General features: G+C 39.5%; 2 protein-coding genes across 2 annotated transcripts; both read left to right on the top strand.

Annotated features, from left to right (window-relative positions):
• Positions 1-515: 515 nt before the first annotated feature.
• Positions 516-16,775, top strand: gucy1b1 (guanylate cyclase 1 soluble subunit beta 1). The gene is made up of 13 exons (XM_062388604.1): positions 516-624; positions 883-956; positions 3,516-3,616; positions 3,761-3,879; positions 4,893-5,090; positions 6,182-6,412; positions 6,596-6,712; positions 7,408-7,541; positions 8,859-9,056; positions 11,108-11,345; positions 12,607-12,747; positions 14,697-14,851; positions 15,361-16,775. The coding sequence occupies exons 1-13, from the start codon at positions 622-624 to the stop codon at positions 15,506-15,508; spliced, it is 1,857 nt and encodes a 618-aa protein (XP_062244588.1). The 5' UTR covers positions 516-621; the 3' UTR covers positions 15,509-16,775.
• A 3,281-nt stretch (positions 16,776-20,056) lies between these two features.
• Positions 20,057-21,776, top strand: fabp2 (fatty acid binding protein 2, intestinal). Its single transcript, XM_062388140.1, has 4 exons — positions 20,057-20,214; positions 20,552-20,724; positions 21,230-21,337; positions 21,561-21,776. The coding sequence occupies exons 1-4, from the start codon at positions 20,148-20,150 to the stop codon at positions 21,609-21,611; spliced, it is 399 nt and encodes a 132-aa protein (XP_062244124.1). The 5' UTR covers positions 20,057-20,147; the 3' UTR covers positions 21,612-21,776.
• Positions 21,777-21,810: the final 34 nt, after the last annotated feature.

The following is a 21,810-nucleotide window of genomic DNA, read 5'->3' as shown; positions in this document are numbered from 1 at the left end:
ATGATACATTTTCAATGCAGGACTCTGCATTTTCTGTTTTTATAAGGCTAAATCTAATTACATCAATCAAATGTTTCTAAATAGTCATGTTGCCATGCAAATAACTTTTTACGAAATAAAGAATGATATCAAAAATACTCAAATGAAATATCTAAAATAAAAAAAATGATAAAATACATATCTTAAAAATACTATTTTCCAAAACTAGTTAATACAAACATATATGATAGAATTAGATTTATATTTATTACTACTAATTAGTATTATTAGTTTACAACAATGAATGAGAAAATACTTATTATCTGAAAAACACTTGTACTTCTCAGATATTTCATGATGTTCAGTTTCAGAAACACAAACTATGAATAAGCGGAAATCTCAGGTTCACCAGCATCACTGTGACAACGGCAGCTGCGTCCCCATTGGCCAACAATCCCTTACGTAAGAGCAGCACTGCGCCGCCATTGGCCAGACCCACCGTCAGTCGCGAGGTGAAGGGGGAAAGAAAGGGGGAAGGGGGCGTGGCCGCAGCAGAAACAGCATCTGTAGCAAACGATGAAGGTTGAGTCTCAATCATCGGGTTTTATCGCAGAATAAGGAGAAAGAGGAGCCGCCGACATTATGGTATGTTTCCACACGCGTTGTATTGTGTCTATAACATATTGTGTTTGTGTGCCGACGTGATGCGGTGGACGTTTCCTGTTGGTTCTGTCCACTGTGAGGCAGTTACACAATATTTAGTATTTGCTGTGTATTAACAGGTGACACACATCTGCAGCAGGGTGTGTTTTAAGTAAACATGCATGTGATGTGTGTTATGTGTGTGTGATGGGGGGGCAATGTGCATTGAATGGTGCTGACGCTGCTCGTGTTTATTCCCAGTATGGATTTGTGAATCACGCCTTGGAGCTGCTCGTTCTGAGGAATTATGGACCGGAAGTGTGGGAGGACATCAAGTGAGTTCATGTGCATCCTGTGTTTACCGATGGTCCGAGGATCAGGCTGAGGCCATCCACACCACAACACAGATAGATACAGATACAGATACGTCAGGCAGATCTCAGACCGGCCTGCTGGACAGAGAGCTGCCTCTCAGCTCCCACTCCGTCAGTGACAAGGTGTCAGCAGGTCCTGACATCTCCTTTCATTGGAATGATTCACCTTCACTCTCTACAGGCTCACACCGACACACCACATTCAGAATTAGTTCCCACAGAACATCCAGTATGAGGCTGCAACAGCCAAAGATTCTATACAGACTTAACATTTGATACATATTTATAAAGCTGATGCAAAGTGAGGATAGCGGACTTACATTTGTTCTACGTCAGCTTTGTACATGTTTTGCTGTTTATCAAGCGTTTGTTATTCTTGGCTCATAAAGAAGAGTTTAAAACAACAACAACAACAACCTTCACTCAAGGGCTTATGTCAATGTTTAAACTAGAAATAAGAATAATCATCAATCACCATATATATGGACTTTTGTTGTATGGCTATTGATGAAAAGGATATTGCGATAATAAGTTGAATTGTTTAATTGCCCAGATTACTCACTCAATCAGAAGTATTGTTAGAGTAATTTGAGAAAAGACACAAAGGAAAGTAAATACGTGCAAGTATTGTCAGATACAAATATATTGTGTAAAAATATGTATGCAGAACATTGTCAGTCAGAATTAAATATGATTATTGTTAGTGATGCATTAAAGTGAACATTTAGATCTGTAGCTTCTTTATATGTTGTCTGGTAGTTTCATGGGTAAAAAATGTTTTATCTAAAAAAAGGGTTGTTTTTGCTTTAGTGCAGTGAAAAAGGGAAATATATTAAATAAATTAAAATATTTATCTTAGAAATTAAGTGAAGTAGGGAGTGAAACATTATGTAGAATATAGTTTTAAAAAAAAAGTAAAGTTAGTCAGTTACATCCACCACTGTGAAGCTGCTTTATGTTAGTTTGATTCTTGAAGCCCATACAGACGAGTATCACTGTTCAGTGAAAACCAAGCATTTCCCTGTTTTAGCTTTTTCCCAAAAACTAACAATTTGTTCCTTCATGTGTTGAAAAGTTTGCTCCCCTTCTCAAGATAAATATAACAACTTAAGAACATGTTGTTATTAACTAGTAATTGCAGTGTCAAAGAGCTGAGAACTGGAATGTTGTCTGAGCTCATGAAAAGTTAACTTTTTGGAGATATTGTGGATTTCACAGGATAATAGTTTATGTGTCATTTAGAAGTAGAATGTGGCACATGTGGTACAACAGCAAGTCGAAAGAATAAAAACCTTAATGGAGCAGAGGCCCTTCAACGTGTTTTATTCTTAGTGATAAGAATGATCGTGGCAAGTTACATCTTAGAGGATTGATAGCATTCCATTCTCCAGTGTAACGCTCACACGTCATTTGTTCTACATGTTAAAACGCTTTGCCCCATCGTAGTTTATTTTTCATCTGCAGTATCAGCTGCCCTCAACTTGACCCTGTTGAAAAAAAGAAAGGAGGAAAAACACAGCAGCAGCTGCCTTGTGTAAATGTTTTCAAGCTTCTCTGGCCACCGCAAAAAAAGAAAAATATATACCGCTGCGCAGCATCTCCGAATGTAACTCATCGTTATTTAGCGCACGATTTATCATGTTTGGTCTGTTTTCCGACTTTGGAAATGAATTTTTCTTTTCTTTCCGAAAGCTTTCGAGGCTTGGTATGTTTTTCCAGCTGGTACAGGTTGTGATAAGATGGCGGCTGCTGGTCAGGCCTGTAAATCATTTCTGTTTTCTCAGTTAAACAGGAGTAATCAGATCCTCATTAAGATTTCTGACATTTAAAAAGAAGTGGATGTCAAATGTATAAATAGTAAAGTGCGTATTACAGTGTAGTGTTGAAACCACACAACCACTTCAAAACAACATGGAAACCGTTTTTTTATTTTACTGACTGATTTAAATTCAATAATCAATTCAATTAATAATTTAGATATGTATACCTATACTGAGATTTGTGAAAAAGGGTTGTATATTATTATTTAACTTGATTTGATTTGAAAATATGTTAAATCAGGATATAATTATGTTAATCATTTAACTCTACGTCTACCTTTTGCTTTTAAGAGAATGTTTTGCATAGTTTCTAATGTTTCCATGTGTTTTAGTTCTTCAAAAAACTACAAACAAGACCTGATAACTGATTGAATTGGCTGGGGGAAAGACCCTATAGATACCTACTGTCTACGTCTGTAGTTTAATAGACATTGTGGCGTTTCGAGGGCTTTTCTTCATTCATGGGGTTAGTTCTTGTCATATAGGGACTCTGATATTCCCTCATATCTGTACTTGCCATAGGTTGTTAATTTCAGTCATAATTTTCTAAAAAGTCAAATGTAACTTTTTGAAACCTGCAGGAACCCTTATTAATCCAAAAATGGTGTAAGAGTCCGTTGCTTGAATAAGCACAGTGACTGTTTACCTGTGCTTCAACACTATCTGCAGCTGGTGAGTAACGTCTTCACTCTGTTTTCAGGCGGGAGGCCCAGCTCGACATCGAGGGCCAGTTCCTCGTCAGAATCATATATGAAGACGGCAAAACTTACGACCTTGTTGCGGCTGCAAGTAAAGTTCTGAGTAAGTGACAGAATTTCTCTTTAACTATTGTATATAAACAGACACTCACTGTACATGATATATATGGTACAAATGGAGCTTAATGACACGACTACAGCGTTTGTCACAAGCTGAGACATCAACACGCTCTGTTCTGTATTTCAGAGATCGACGCAGGAGACATCTTGCAGATGTTTGGGAAGATGTTCTTTGAATTCTGCCAAGAGTCCGGATACGACACCATCTTGCGAGTGTTGGGATCAAATGTTCGTGAATTCCTGCAGGTAGTGTTCTCTCCTCTTCTGTACATATAACATTGTCAGGGCTCACAGTAGAAAATATAGAAAAGGATCAAATCGATGCAGAGATATCTTCTCTTTTTTAGGCCATGTCAAAAGCTGGCGTGTACATTTACAACAATGCATGTGAACAGATGACTGATGGGTAGGAGATCTGGGTCTAGTAGTGGGCTAAATTAATCTTTCTCACAGATTACACCCAGATATTTTCTCCTTTTCAAACTTGTAGTGCTTTGTGGCTTCGTCTGACAAATTAACTCTTAATGATGTGACGGTGATGTCATCAGGGGCTAGAGACTTCATGTTAGATTATAGGAATTGTAGGATCCAGAGCTTTTGGAGCTAGTATGTGAACACCATCGACTGTATGTAAAGATGGACGACATGACTGCACCCGAAAAGTGAAGGCAACGCAAGTCATATATCCCACCTCCTCCAATCCTGGAATTCTCCTGCGCAGACTCTGGCAAGATGGTAGTGTTCGTATTTGGGATATTTTCATTTTAGTAGTCAGAGGAAGTGTTTTTTTTTTAATACAGTCTATGGTTGATAGAAGTAGAAAAGTGCCACGAGAGCACATACTTCCAACAAAGCTGAAGTTCTATCTCGCCATGTTACTCAATGTATAAAAAAAAAAATCCTGGATCCACCTGTTTATCCGCATCCACTTTGAAATGTAATGGCTTTTTCCTTGGGTCAGTTCCCAGCCCTTAACTAAATTTCATGGAAATTGGTTCAGTACTTTTTGAATCATCCTGCTGACAGCCACACAAACAAATGGCAATGGAAACCCAACCTTCTTCAGGAGCTCTCATCCTCTACTGCCTCCTTCTTGAACATTCATATTTTAAATCTGTCTCTCACAACTCATTATGGGGGGGTGCACCAGCCTTTAATGTTTAATGCATTTTGTACAGCTGATCATACCTCTGCCAGCTTTTAATTAAAACGTGCTGTGATTGAATGTTGCATATTTTATCTTCAAACTGAATTTTCAGAATTTGGACGCTCTGCATGACCACCTGGGCACCATCTATCCCGGCATGAGGGCTCCCTCGTTTCGCTGCACCGACGCCGAGAAGGGAACCAATCTGATCCTTCACTACTACTCGGAGAGGGAGGGCCTGCAAGACATCGTCATTGGCATCATTAAAACCGTCGCTCAACAAATCCACGGAACGGAGATCGAGATGAAGGTGTGCGTCGCTGTTGTCATCCCCCTCTTTGTGCTCGGTGAACTCACAGCTCTAATAGCTCTCTCCGCTGCCGGTGGTGAATGAAGATGACTTCCTTTTTGTTTTGCCTCCCCCTGGTTTCTCTCTAAATTATGGCCCAACATTCAGTGAGGCCTTTAAGTGGCCGTAATGCTTTCTGTCAGAATGTGTAAGTTTCAGTCTGGGGACCTTACTGAAGACGTAATAACGTGGAGATTAAACAACAGAAAGTTTCCAAATATCCAAAACGGTAACAGAGCAGCGCTGTGACAACTGCGGCTCGGCACTTAGTTTCTTGGCATCTCCTCTTTGAGTCAGAGGATATTTTTAGATACAACTTAGAGCTTTGAGATGTCGGGGAGTTTTTATTCCTTTCCGTGATTTTATTTTAACTTTTATTTATAAGTGATGTTTCGTTTGTATTCAACTTGATTCATTCGATAATCTTATCCTGAGAGCCTCACAATCTGATTTGTGTCAAACTAGTCAGAAAAAAAAGCAAGATCTCATAAACTTCCACTGGTATTTCTATTTGCATGTTCACGGTCAGCCCACAGATCACAGTGTGTAATTTACACTAATACCTGGGGTTTGCTATCGTCCTCCGACATTACCTCTACTTTAAGTTTTCTCTTCATTTTCAGGAGCGAGTGACATTTCCTCCTAAACCGAATCATGTTGTACAGACAAGCTTACATTTTTCCCAGCAATTGTGTGTGTAATGAAAGAACAGAAAATGGCAGACGCTCCAAATGTGACACCCAATTTTTTCTGGAGGTATTAGCCTCTGTTGCTGTGGCAACAGGGTGCAGAGAGCGCAGCTTGACGTCAGAACGCCTTATGCCCATAAACCCACAGAATAATGTCCTGTTCTACCCTCCTAATTATAGAATAAGACTCCAGAGATTAATAATAATGTTAATGGGATGATATTTAATCACACTGAAAATGGCAAAGGTTAAATATTTTATCCAGAACTGTGTCACTGCAGCAATCAAGTGCCACAATATAGGGGGAGTTTAACTCATCGATCAGAAGAGCAGCATCCTAATGCAATCGTTCATGTTGCACAGATGATCCAACCGAAGAGCGAGGAGTGCGACCACATCAAGTTCCTCATCGAGGAGAAGGATTCGGAGGAGGAGGCGTTCTATGAGGATCTGGACGGCTTCGAGGAGAACGGCACGCAGGAGACTTGGATCAGTCCGTACACGTTCTGCAAGGCCTTCCCCTTCCACCTCATGTTCGACAAGGACCTGATGCTCACCCAGTGTGGGAACGCCATCTATCGAGTGCTGCCACAGGTTCTCATGCACTCACACCTAAAGTCTCTTTTACACGCTGCACAACACGGGCTCATGAAGTCAGCCCCTGATTGTGTCTCTGTGCTGATCTGGATTTCTCAAAAACAAAAACTACCTAGGAATTAATAATACAGACTATTACAATCTAGTCTAATTCTAACCTTCTTATTTTTGATTCCCCAGCTTCACCCGGGCTCGTGTATCCTTCCATCCGTCTTCTCTTTGGTCCGTCCTCACATTGACTTCAGCTATCACGGCATCCTGTCTCACATCAACACCGTCTTCGTCCTGCGAAGCAAGGTACAGTCAGAGTGACACATACTACACCAAACACAGCTCATCACATTGTTGTTGGTTGATCACATCATTATTTTTGTTCTGAAATAAACACTGGAGTCCCAAAGTCTACATGATCAAAACCTGATTTCATTCCACACGACAGAATGTGCTTATAGTCTCATGATAACATATTGATAGGGATGAGCAAGCTGCTATTTTTAGAAGCTGCATAATATTTAGATTACGTGGGTTTCATCAACAGCGTTAACGAGGATGAAATTGTTTACGTGCCGAGATTGTTCAGCATGTGAACAATTAATCAAAGAAATGAATAATTTTAATTTAACATTGATATTTATGCACAGAGCAAAGAGTGCAAGGGTTTTATATTGAATCCTGAGACGCAGATGGAAATCGGGTGGGTTGCAATACAGTGAGAAGAGGAAATATTTGAATTTGTGTACTTGTGTGTCCTCACGGGACAGTCAATTCTTACATGTCAGTATATTAGCTGCAAAGATGTGAAAATGCACATCGGACTCATTGTGAGGAGACTTGTCTCAGAGCGCCACTGAATTCCACTTGAAATATGAACTAATGCTCCCAACACTTAAAGCAAAAGAAAGGTATAGAAAACTGTGGTGCACAGGTTTGAGGGAAAGAGTTAGGGAAGAACTTTGTATGAAATATTCATAAGTGTGATGTAATCCTGCCAGGAGGGCGTGCTGAACGTGGAGACGGTGGAGAACGAGGACGAGCTGACGGGTGTGGAGATCAGCTGTCTGAGATTGAAAGGACAGATGATTTACTTGCCAGAGGCGGAGAACATCCTTTTTCTCTGCTCACCCAGGTAAAGCCACAGAGCCTCGGCTCCGACAGAAGCTTTACGCTCAATATCCAGACCCAGACTGAAGGGGAACACTCCACTAGTCTGGCAGATACTCCAAATCCTGACAAATAAAATGTGTTGTCATTTAACTTCTATTTATATAAAATAACACTAACAATATACATAAACATACAGGCCAGTATAGTTTTGAATACATTTTGAAGCTTGCTACATCTGCTCAAATATCTCACCAGTATTTGTTTTAGTCAATTGGTTGTAATTACCACTATATTGATAACACGCTGAAAGGTTATCTCCATTGTGTTAATGTTCCCAATTTAAAATATTTGAACCTTTTTTAGTAATATTTTTTACACAAAAATTTACTTTGTTAAAAGAAGTTTGTCTTGTTAAACAAAAGTCAACATCTTATTTTGAACATATAAAGAATGAGCACACAAAGTAAGCCATATACACAGAGAAGTGGGAGTGTCAAAACATGCTCTTATTGATCATACCTCATCATAAATACCAAATATCACATATTGTTTTAATAAATTTGTATTTTTATACATTGAATTGTTAGAGCTGATATCATTTGTGCAAAAATGTGAAGAAATACAGTCTGTGTCTTCAATACGAGTACGTTACATAAGCATTTCACGTCAGATCTTTTCTAATATATTATCTCTATATACTGTATGAGAGGGTAAAAAGGTGAAGTATTATTTAATAGCACAAGAACAATTTATATTCTATGACTAACCCAACCAAATAAATTATAGGGCACATGGTGAGAGAAAAACATCCTGACCGGGAAACAGAGAGACCTGTGAGCTGGTAATTACATGGCCTCTCCTGCAGTGACCTCCATTAGCCTCCGTGGCCTTCATACAACCAATCAGACATTTCACGTGAAATATCGGTCGCGGGAGAGCCGGGTTTAAGAGATCTTGTCCTCACTGATCGAAAACCACTTTGCCGAGGACAAGATCAGTGTTTTCAGGAAGGGTTGCCGCCCGACAGAAATCAGCAGAGACACGTTCACCGGACTGGAGAGGTCTGGCACCACGCAGTGTCTGACCTCACGCTGCAAGAACAACATTTATCTGTAGACAGTCCATGATCTAAACTGCTGCTGGTTCCCACTTCATGCTCGGTTTTAATTACATCTCGTTGTTGAGATGAGCAACACGTCCGCAGTCCTCCTCCCTCCACACACTCAAATCAGACATTTACGACTATTGCTGTTTGAAAATAACTCACTTCAGCTGTAATGAATAAATATTGCATTCCGTGTCTTATCCCCTCTCATCCATTCTCTATTTTTGTGATCAGTGTCATGAACCTGGACGATCTCACGCGGAGGGGGCTGTACCTGAGCGACATCCCGCTGCATGATGCCACACGTGACCTGGTGCTGCTGGGCGAGCAGTTTCGTGAGGAGTACAAACTGACCCAGGAGCTGGAGATCTTGACGGATCGTCTGCAGCACACACTCCGGGCCCTGGAGGACGAGAAGAAGAAGACGGACAGGTCGGACTGTTTTTATCGATTGTCATTTTCCATTTTTTGTGCAGGAAACACCGACATGCGGCACCTCCAGCTTTGAGTAAACGACAGAACTCTTATTTTAGACATACTTCATCGTCAGCTCAAACAAGGACTCTCATACCCGCCAGATATTTATTTACCTCAAAACTAATAATAATAAACATTATTGACCCACTCAGAAACTGAGGCATTCACAAAAAAACACTGATCCCCTTTCAAAGCTGTTCCTCATGAAAGTTTGCATAATTGTGTCTGTCGTCATCTGACCGCACATTCTCCTAAATGTCATATATCAGAAACCCTCACAGGGAATTTTTTTACGTGATGTGACACAAACAATCACTTGGACTCAACGAACTGATAAGATTTTAATGGACAAAGGTCGAAAACCCACAAGAATTCATGAGCTAATCATGACTAAGTTTCACACAAATGTCTAATAGCGTTAAACGTGATATGTACACATACATGATGTATGAAATATGACAAAAGGTCGAAGGTCTGCTTCACTATCACAATTATCCACAAAAAAAAAACACCATCATTCCGAAGAAGAAGGGGAGTTTGAGACGAAATTTTAAACAAGTAAAAAACATAGATGAGGTAAATCACAAAATGCTTTTTGTTTTATTTTCTAATTTTTTGTTTTTTCTGCCAACTTTGTAATCATCCTGAAACCCTTTCCATTTCTCTTCCCCCCCCGTGAAGGGGTTGTGATCCTCAGGTTGGGAACCACAGCTCTGAGCAATAACTCAGACTTTTCACTCACATCTTAATTTGTTTAAAAACCTGAAACTTGAAGTCACTGAGAACAAAATTCCTATTACAGTCATTCAAGAATATTTGGATCCCAACACTCAGGAAGATGGTGTCGTATTCTGAGTCTTGGCAGAATTTAAGAAACATCTTCCCAATCATCTGCAAGATGCGTCATTCTCTGAAGAACAGACCCGAGCTTGTTAATATCTCAGCGTGTAACACACATTATGTGTAACTATATGTTACATCCCTGTAATTATCTGCGGGGACGTCAACCTCCAGCTCGCCATGTGTACACTGGTGTTATGCTCGTTTTATCTTCCTCCAGTGGAAAAACAAACACCAAAGATCGTTCATGAACTTGTCTTTTAAAAGTTGGGCTCATTGCCATTTATTTTTCAACTACTCCCTTTTATGGACTGATTTTAAACAAGGAACACCGGAGATCCAGTGCGACCACCTACGGTCAGAATCTATTGATATACTCAAGTTGATATTTGCCTCAGCTACTTTTCAGCCCCTGTTATGGTGAAGACACTCTGACTCCGGCTCTCAGAGAAAGGCCTGTCATAGTAATTTGGCACAGCAGCGGGTGACAGCTGGAGAGCAGCACGGAGGTGGACCGTGCTCTTTATTAAGACTGGAGCAGCCCAATCTTCTTCTCATAGGAGAAGACTTCCACTCCCCGGATGGATCCCGACATTATTATTCTCACCTCTGGTCTCAGCGCCTCAGGCTCCCAGCATTGATTAGAATTCATGGCTCCGCTTTAAATATTAATGATAACTGTCGCTGCTCCGTCGAGCTTCACGACAATGAGCCTCCAGGCCATGAAAACATATATTTATGCTGTTTTTGCTGCTGTTTACCTCATTAGAGTAGTTTCTCTATATGCTCATGTATGTGAATCATTTAAGACGTTATAGATAAATAAGTGCAGCCTTGACTTTTGGGTGAATACACTTTATATACACTTGTATAGATTTCTCTTTGGTAAATGTTGTCTGTATTTATCATGTGTCCTCAAAACACGATGCATCATGGAAGGTGTTTTGCTTTTAACAGACTGCCATGATCGAACTAGTTACCATAGAAACACCACACTCCCATCCGTGAGCAGCTTGCATAGCAAAGTGACCGAAAGGTGGGGTGGGGGGGGGGCGTGTAACATGCCGATCCAACGGCCAAACTTCAGTTCTGGCAGCCCCGGCCGATCAACTGCTGCCATAACCACGCTTCCAACTCAAATTGTAAATTTCTCTCCTTCCTCTCAGATTGCTCTATTCCGTTCTGCCGCCATCTGTTGCCAACGAGCTGCGGCACAAGCGGCCCGTCCCGGCCAAACGCTACGACAACCTGACCGTCCTCTTCAGTGGCATCGTGGGATTCAACGCCTTCTGCAGCAAACACGCTTCGGCCGAGGGCGCCATCAAGATCGTCAACCTGCTCAACGACGTCTACACGCGTTTTGACATCCTGACAGACTCTCGCAAGAACCCTTATGTGTACAAGGTCAGAAGCAAGAGTTGCACAGTATTATACATCATGTTTATTTCTAAATATCTCTCTCACTAAAACGGCTGAAAGGGACTGGATTTAAGCAGCACAGTGAACAGTAACATTTCTTAGAGCTCATATCTGCACTAGGAGCGTCAACTCGCATTTAATTTCACACACTCATAGATATCAGTCTCTTAAACAACTGTATGACCTATACCGCATCCTTCCACCAAGTGTCGTGGTAATCTATCAAGTAATGATTGTGTAATCCTGCTAACAAACAGACAAACAAGTGAAAAGTCTCCTTATTAAACCACAATTAAATTCACTTTATTCTATTTGGATCAAATTGCACACATTAATAAATATCAGTCCCCTCAATGCATCTTATTCTTATTTAATTTATTTTAATTCAAGATCCATTAATTATTCTCTGAGAGATCACTGTGCAAAAATACCCATTTCCCATGTTAGAGAAAGGGAAAAATAACCCTCCTGAATCGACTCTCTCATCCGGATCTGCACAAAATATTCAAGGGGTTTTACCTTGGGTGATGCCGTACTCCTCCTGAAAACTTTATGGAAATCGTTGAGTTGTTTAATCCTGCTCACAAACAAAAAAAGGCAGATGAAAACAAAAGCTCCCTGGTGGAGGCAAAAATCAATTTTGCCTCCAATCTATTTAAATTAAGAAGTACAAGTCCTGCTAATGCTCACTTTCTGAGCTGGTTTCTCCAGCTTTAATGCACGAAGCCCCCCGACTCTCTGTTGACTGATGTTATGTAATTATATGCAAACAAAGTCAGTAAGAGAGGATTTATACCAAAGTGACTTGAGTTTTTCTCCATGTGAAGAGCAGAACCAGCTTCTAAACACGGTGCAGTTTTACCGAGGCACTGCACGGTTTTATAGGCCTCGTGCAGCAGATTTACACTCCAGGCTTTCAGACAAGAATGCACTTTAAGAAGTCAAACAGACCTTTCCACTTCCAGAGGATCAGCCTCAGGCACTGGGTCACCAAAAGAAGTATTATTTACTCTAGGAGCTGAATGGCTCGGTGGTCCCGGGGTTTTCAGCCAGGCTCAAAGAGGCCCTGGATGTCTTAAAGCTGATGTAAGTGTTTAAGTGTTTATCTCAGGGTGTTTCAGTTTATTTTTAGCAGCACGGTGAATTCAAGAAATCTCAGTGAGAACAGTTGATTTTTGCATGAAATGACACTCAAGGCACAGATGAACCAGGCTCTGATGTCGTTCACATGTTCTTCCTCCCACAGGTGGAGACGGTGGGTGATAAGTACATGACAGTGAGTGGCCTGCCGGAGCCGTGCACGCACCACGCCAAGTCCATCTGCCACCTGGCTCTCGATATGATGGAGATCGCTGGACAGGTCAAAGTGGATGATAAACCAGTGCAGGTGTGGTAGAAACAAAATCAATAATTATCCCAATATCTATTTCATCTATAGCAATATAACAAAAGTCCAATACATATCAGTATTATTCGTACGCATTGTGCACAGTGAGGACGTATAATACATAATTGATCAACCTCAGAAGTGTAAAATTCAGTGTTTGTCATTCTCTGCTCATAAGGAAGAAAACCACAACCTTCACTCAGGAGAGGGATCAGTCTTTAACCAAAAATCAATAATATTATATTTATTATGATAATTTACTACTGACTGAAAAGAAAGTTTTTATCTCGGCCGCATCGCTCAACTCTTTTATAAAATATATATTATGAATCAAAGTTTATGAATCAAATGAGGCGTTAGCGGTGCTGAAGGCGTGAGGGTCCTGGGCAGTACCTACTCCAGGGGAAGCTCAGAAGGGAGACTGTGGCTGGTTTTATTAATGTATTAATAATAATAATAATAATATGTATATAGAAATAGCACATTTCATAAATAAATCCTGCTCAAGTTGCTTGACAAATAAAATAAATAATATTGAATAAATGAAATAAAAGATATAAAAGTTTTTAAAAGTTACACAAAACACCAGACCATGCAAAGTTGTTAAAAGAATGAAAAATTACGTTAAAACATATAAAGTATTAAAAGACCAAAAGTCATGATAAAATCCAGAAGAACTAAAAAAATGGATTGAGAAAGAGCAGCAGTATAAATAAGTTTAGTGAAACAATCTGATAAAACACAAGGTCCTTGATCGAAATAAAAAGATGTGTTTTGTTTTGAGATGGTTCTTCATGAGTTTGAGTGTGGGCAGAGCACATGTATAAGAATCATGATTAGTAGTATTTTGTGTTTTTTGAATCCACGTTTGTTAGTTACTCTCTTGCGTTGCCGTTCTAATATTTATTTTTGCTTATTTCATTAGCAATAGACATGATATTTTGGCAAAGATCCTTTCCCTCTGCTACCGTCCAGTGTTTCTCTGAATCTCCATACGGTAACGTGTCGGACGTCTCCTGCAGCCGACTCAATGCGAACAGCTCCTCAGCCCTGGGCCCTTTTTTCTGGCTGATTGCTTTTAGAATAACTGCATCTGTGCATCTGGACATATTTCCACGGTGAAGTAATGCGCGGTGAAAAGTTGGAGAGAAAACAGCAGACTTTTGTTTAACCGAGTGTTGGAGATTGTTATTGTATCAATGACTGTTGAGACCTGACTCTGGAAAATCATGTCTGCTTAACAAAAGGCTGTTTATTTTGGGACATGGCACTGGCTGAAGAGGGGTCCGGTCTAGAAGCAAAAACAGACTCAAATCATCTCACGACCCCGCCGCTAAAAATAGAAACTCATTTGTCGCAGACACTTACAGCGTCTTCACGGTCTGAAGACAATAAGCACTGAGGAGCCTTCAGGTTCAAGTATAAATATTAGGCTGTAGATTGCCTCGCGCTACTTTTGGAAGTGATAGTTTTCCGCCAACCTCGATTTCTGGCAAAGCAAACCTTGTACCCACCCACCAAATGTTGCACCTTTTCAGTCTGAAGCTTTAAGATTTTGTGCCAACACACTAAGAGAAGTGTCTCACTCGATAGCTGCTTAAATGTTTTTATCTTGTTCTTTATCTGTTAAACACACATCATTTCATTTGTCTTTGATTTAACATTTACAAGGTTTATTATAGACCTACGATTGTTTTTCCCCAAATTCAATTCATACATTTTCTGTTATGCGCCTTTGAAAAGTAAATCAGAGTAAAGCGCCCGGTTCAGGAACACAGTTAACAAATTATAAAATTGAAGTAAACTTAACATTTAAGCCAGAATTTGTCAGTACTTGACATGAAGTATCAACATTTTTGGCATCTTAAATTGCTTAGTTAGAATTATAACCAAAAATGCGTAGCAATAATAATAGGTTTCACGAAGAGTCTTTTCTTGTGTCTTTCCAGATCACGATCGGTATCCACACAGGGGAAGTGGTGACTGGGGTGATCGGGCAGAGGATGCCCAGATATTGTCTTTTCGGAAACACGGTCAACCTCACCAGTCGTACTGAGACGACTGGTGAAAAGGGGAAAATAAATATATCTGAATACACCTATCGGTAAGTGAAAGCACCTCCTTGTTTCATACCAGAGGCATATTGTCTCCTTTTTTTTTATCTCCGCCAAGGACTTTAGGTTTTCATCTGACATGACCCAAGAAACTCATTACATTTTGGGGATCTTTAACATTGTAAGATAGGCTGTGTGATTCATAATTCATGGATCTTGATGAAAAAAATAGTGTGTAGGGGACTGATATTTATTAGTGTGCGTAATTTGGCGCCGATCCTGATAAAAATATGGATGGAGTGAATTTAAATCTGGTTTCATCAGGGGACTGTTGGGCCTTGACAGAGGTACGCGCTCTACTGCCCTTTTAATTTCATCAGTATTTATTCTTCCTCTCTGTTCAGTAATTCCTTTGGAGGGAAAGGCCACGAATAGATAAGAAGAAGTTGGAAATGGGAATGCATGACGGAAATATTTGATGTTTAATGTTATTTGGTAAATGTGAGATAAGAACTCACCCAGGCTCATATACAGCGTGGTTGATTTGCGATACTTCCAGGTGTTTGCAGTCTGCTGAGAACGCCGACCCTCAGTTTCACTTGGAGTATCGAGGACCCATCACCATGAAAGGAAAGAAGGACCCGATGAAGGTCTATTTCCTGTCCAGGACGTCCACAGACTCAGAGTCGGCCACAGAAGAAGCTTGAGCGTCCAAAGCTGAAACGAGTCTGATGAAGACTTCAGTCTGGCTGGGGTTTGAGAACGAGACGGATTAGAAGAGGGATTATTTATCCACAGACAGATATTTGTAGGATTATGAACCACAGTTTGTTTTTGATCAAAGTGAACCTGTTCCCTGTTTTCTCCCTGACTAGTAACATCACTTCACAATATTTTTTGGGGGGTTAACACAGCATTGCAGTGTTTCATGATCAGTTAAAGGCAGACATACAATGTTTGATTCACTCTTGGACAGAAATAAGTCAGAAGGTTTGGATAAGAAAACTATTTTCCATCTCTTACATGTTTTTAGTTACTAATTTTATACACTGTCCTTCTGAAGTTTGCCAAATATATTGAGAATCTATTCAGCTTGCCAAAATGACTCATTTCACCTCAGATAAATGAAATACTGTATTTTTCACCGTTGGAAAAACAATAATTGCATCTGTATAAAGAGTGTAATTCAGATAACAATACTAGTAATACACTCTTTCTTTGTAGTAAAAATTAAAATCAAGACATTTGTGCCAAACATTACTGTCTATTTGAGATATGAGATTTTACACTGAATATATTTCACAGGCGTCAAGACCATTTAAAGAAATCAGAATTTATAAATGTAGTATTTATATGGATTTAATGTTCTTCTTTAAAGATGTATAACATGTTGCGTTATTTTTTTAAGTCACAAACGATGCAGTGTTGAGCCATCACTAAACCTGTGTTATCATATATATCAATCACTGAATCCTAGAATATTGTCCCATAAATATAAATGTGAGTAACCACGACTTTATTTAACATATTTATTGCACCTTTCTACTCATCACACAGTCAACATGTCTGGTTTTATGAAATAATAATGAGTTATTATTTTCAACTGAGCTCTGTTACTTCTACTTATTTATTGTTAGTGTCACTTTTGTATTTATTCTTTGACTCTTTAGTTGAAATGTAATGATCACCCGTAGTGAAACAAATGTAGTACATTTTACTATGGAGGAAACTACTGTAGAAGTAAAACTGTGTGCTTTAAGTGTTTGGTTTATTTCACGTGTGTACATGTGCTGTATTTTTTCACCACGTTTTTTTCTTTTTTTTTGTACTACACGTCACATAGTGTCCTCTCCAAGAAGAAGAAACAAACCGGTGCCTCATGCGCTGTACGAGTGCAGCTCTGTGGTTCTCAGACAGGATTGTTTTAATAGTGTCTCTGTGGGGAGGTGAACTAATAAAAACAGTCGAAAGACATATTGTTTACTGTGTGTTCTCTTTTGTACAGAACAACCTCCGCGGTCAGATCTCATATTATGGCTCAAATAAAAAAAATACATGAACATATTTTATAGTCTAAGGGGTGTAATAAAGTAGATTTACTTTGCTACTGTACCGAAGTCCATTTTATGATGCACCTGTGCTTTACTTGAATTGAATCATTTTCTGGTACTTCTCACTTTACTCCACAACATACATCAGCAAATATCTGTACTTTTTACTCCTCCACATTTCACTATGGATTGTGTTCATGCTTCTTTTTTTTTATAGTTTTGAAAAGAAGTCAATACAGGGAAGGTAACAGTAGACACTGGTTTATTGATTTATGAAACATGCAACAACAACCATAACCAGACACTTAGCCATAATGACGCAGAAGAGAATAGGCTAGATTCGGCATGTACTTCTACTTATAATACTTCCAAGTCTATTTAAAAGCAAGTACCTACTGTTAATCAAGTAGACAAGTTAATGTTGAAATTAAATTTAAAATATTCAATTTATTTGTACTTTTACAATGTGTATTACTTTGCAAAGTGCTCTCTCTAGTGGCCAGTCAGAAGATTACCACCATGGAACTGTGAGCGTCTGACACCTGCTGCTTTTTAGTCACTGAAGTTTTCAACAATTTCAAGAACATCATATTGACATAAATAATATTAAACTAATGACAAGTAAGACCCTGCGAGTTAGATAGTACACATGGAGTAATTCATACGTATTGTTTTCATTCCTATTATAGTATCTGGGTGATTTATGGACTGCTAACTTTTGTTCATATTTGTCTAATGACGTGTTTCTTATTTTCAATCAATTATTTACTCTGTGAGTTTACTGCATCTGAAGATGGAGGCCAGTACATTCTGAAAGACACATTATCACTGACTTGTCTGTGCTCCACATTATCTAATCAGGATGAACTCCTTTTTCCAGGTCTGTAAAAAAAAAGGTTGGCTTGAGGTTTTTGAACAGTCGATAGTTTATTTTAGATTCCACACTGCTCTTGAACAGATTTGGTTTTTAGATTCTTTTTGATTAAAATGCCTTCATCTGATCTGTGCCAAATTCCTTCTGCAGCAGGACAATGACCCCAAACTGACTCTCAAACCTGTTACCTTAGTTTTTTTAGATATCTGTCAGTTCAGAAAGTAAACTTCAACTGCACTGGTTCCCTTTGTATATTTAAATGTCACTTTAGAAGGTTATTACCTTATGTGATTATCTTTTTAATGTCCTATACAAATCAATGTTGATAGGGGCAATCATGTTAATTGACAGCTGATATCGTCTGAACACTCATATATGGTCATAAAGTCCATGTGAACTTCAACCACTTGAGGTCGTCATAAACCTGCTCTGCTTGCTTGTTCCCCTTTAAATGCTCTGTTCACCCAAATCTGAACAGAACCTCTTCTCACTTACCCCTGGTGCTTTGTGGCCTTCCAGATAGATTTGGTTTTATATCTCTGAGATGTTCCGTCTTTTTAAATGGAACAGAATTTGGTTGTTGAGAGTTTACATTTAAAAAGTGAAAGGGCAGCATTTATTTTAAGAATCAGCGTTACTGTTTCTTTGGATCAGCCATCGTCAGGCTCTGCTTTACACCCGTCAGTCAATCTAATGCATGTATGTTAAACCTGTGTTTGAGCAGTCATGTGACTCGGCCCCCGCCAAACAGCTACTTAAACATAGAGACAGTGAGAAGAATGGTTCAAAAATGTTTTGAGCAATGCATCATGACTTCATTAGTATAATTGTTTTCTTTTTATATTGATGTAGTTCTCGATTTTCAAAATCTGCTCTGGAGTGTGTCAATAACAAAACCAAGTTGTATGTAGAATAAAACCTCTTTATCCAGCACATGACTCTAGAAATGTAGAGACATTCCTTTATCCTGAAAATGAATTGTTTATCCTTTTCAAATTAAGGTTAAAAAAAAACTTATTTGTTCCCGGAAGGCAATTCAAACTGTCATCGTAACTATATCATATAAATCTGAACATCCGTCCAAAACATTGGGGTACACACTGTGACACAATACACGACTCATCGGTTCTGTAAACTCCAGCAGAGCTTCTTTGTGACATTAAACCAGATCACGAGCCTCCTGAACTTCCTACTGAAGTAACAAGGTTAAACTATCAGATTGTGCTGCTGCTGTGCTTTCGAGTGACCTGAACGGAACGGAGCCGTTCTAAATGTCATTGTGGTTTGAGGCTCCGTTTCTGAAATAGAACCTCGGAGCCTGAGCCTGCATGAGGAGGAGAGTCTTCATATTACATCGTCATCTCACCTGTAGTGTTGCAGCTGAAGCCACAACTGGGTTCAAACCTGGTGTGATATACTTGTGTTAAAGATTAGCTTCAGGGTCACCTGCCAATGTCATCACCGCAGTCGTAGTGGAAGCGTCTGTCTTTTGATAAGTGGCAGATTCTCAGGTGGAGGAGAAGGTCAGGCCACATGGTAAAGATTAGAAGAAACTCAGATAAGAGAGAAATCAACCTTGATGCATGTTTAAGTCGAACCCTTTGTCAGACTCACTAGGGAAACACTTGCTTTTGTTCTCTTCAGAGAAATATTCATATAACATTTTTTGACCTTTGCCGTCAGAAAATAAAACGTTTTTCGATCATTCCTTCGCCCCAAAAATACTTTAAATACCACAACAGCCAAACTAAAAATGGAAGACCTTTGACCTTCAACCTTTGTTTTTATCCAGAGAGATAAAATATTTCATACTCAGTTGAGATAATGGCAAATAATAGCATTTGTTTATTATTAACTTTGAACACTAAAGGTCAATATCCAGATTAAGGTCAAAGGTTTCCAATAAAACCCTTTATCAACCAATCCGATCACAGATTGGAAAAAATTGCAACAAATACAGTGACACTGAGGGAGATAAGGTTCAGTAAAAGTAAATTAAAGACAAGCAAATGTTGTATGCACATATAAGCTCTGTTAATTTAGTTTGGAGGTAAAGGAGTAAAATTAATGCAGAAATGATTGATGTTAAATTTAAAACTATATTACGGTCAAATTTCTCATTGTAGCACATTACATTACTGATTGCTGTTACTGGCAAGGGCAACCTCCCTCTGCAAACAGGTAGAAAAGGTTGACCTATTCAAAAGTACTCATGTAGTTTATTGGGTTATGGCACCGTCCCTCCTTCCCATTCAGAACCATGACATTGCCCAATCGGCTGCGGCTGGTGCTATTGCCTCTTGAAAAGAAAAAACAGCCCCATCAGCGTTTGGATAGATGTCGAGATAAGAGGGTGTGTGCTTTAAAAGGGTCAGACACTCCCCGCTGCAGAATCGTTCACCTCAGCCTCTCACCGCCACCATGACTTTCGACGGCTCCTGGAAAATCGACCGCAACGACAACTATGACAAGTTCATGGAAAAAATGGGTGAGTGATGTCACACCCCACTGATTATCTGCTAGACTGTAAGGGAAAGTTATTTTTTTTAAATAGCTGCTTCTTTCATTTCTTTGTTTAGTCATTGTGTAAAAGACTTGACGAACACTTGATAAAGAAGCTGATGAAGCACTGTGCACAAGTGCAGCTCCACTGGTTCTGAGTCAGAACTTCATTTACGCAGCAAACCGTGTGTGCACTCATAATTCAAGTTATAAATTAATATCTTCTCAGGGTCAAAAATAACACAAACCTCGGAACATCCCTCGGTGCACAAAAAGTGATGAAATCCATATGTTGAGCATTATTCGTTTTGTTCTGTCGACAGGCATTAACATGGTGAAGAGGAAGCTGGCCGCTCACGACAACCTGAAGATCGTGATCCAACAGACCGGGGACAAGTTCCATGTCAAGGAGAGCAGCAGCTTCCGCACCCTGGAGATAGACTTCACCCTGGGGGTCACGTTTGACTACAGTCTTGCAGATGGAACTGAACTAACGGTGAGTACATCTGGTATCTTGTGGTTTCACACGCGCCTCTTCGTTTATATCTTAGCAGGATTACGTAAAAAACGAGTCAACTGATTTCCAAAACATGGTGGAGGGATGGAGCCTGGGAAGCTTGGATGCAGATTAAGGGGATTTTCTCTTTCTCTAACATTGCAACATGGGGCATTTTAAGTTTTTGTGAAATGTTCAAGAAATAATGCACAGTTCTTGATCTTCAAATGTTCAGGACTGTGTTTTTCCTCCATTAGAAGGAGACAATCATGTGTATCCCGGCCTTGACAGAGATGCTCTACTGAGCCATTGTTTAAATACTTTAAACTTTCCTCTAAACACATATTTCACTTCAACTTCGCACCTTCGAGCTGCAGGAAAGATTTCCTTCTGTTAGCTGAGAACACCGTTCATACATCAAGGCTTGACCTCGATCGTGGAAACCATTGTGCCCTGCTGGTTTCAGCCCACCACTCCTGACTGAGCTTCATGTTTCCCCCTGCAGGGCTCGTGGACCATGGAGGGAGACACGCTGAAGGGGACTTTCATCAGGAAGGACAACGGAAATCAGCTGACAACGACCAGGATTATCCAAGGAGACGAACTCATACAGGTGGGAGGAATTACCTTCACTCAAATGCCCATTTGTAAAGCAGTTATGTGGTGCTGGGATACGGTTTAGTTGGGATAAAGTTTGCTCAGTTTAAGTTTTTTGATATTCCAGCTGTAACTCTTGACTTAAAAAATGCAAATACATGCTTTGAAATACACAATTCAAATGAGGTGAATATATCAATTATAAAAACACATTATAACTGGTCATTTTCCTCCAACAGAGCTACAGCTACGAAGGCGTGGACGCAAAGAGGATTTTCAAGAAGGCTTAGAAGAGAAGCGTTTCCCTCCAGGATTACAATCAGTATTGTGTTGAATTATGAATTACTTTCACCAACATGACCTAAAGTGCACTAGACTTCATCAGCCTGTATAGAAAACAACATATTTTTTAATTGCACCATATTTTGATACTTGCAATAAAGAAGGTCTTCATATCTGTGTGTTTTCCCCTTTTTTTCATGAGAGGAT

Source organism: Platichthys flesus, chromosome 5 (genome assembly GCF_949316205.1).
Source record: "Platichthys flesus chromosome 5, fPlaFle2.1, whole genome shotgun sequence".
Taxonomy (NCBI): Eukaryota; Metazoa; Chordata; class Actinopteri; order Pleuronectiformes; family Pleuronectidae; genus Platichthys; species Platichthys flesus.
This window is presented reverse-complemented; position numbering and strand designations above follow the sequence as displayed.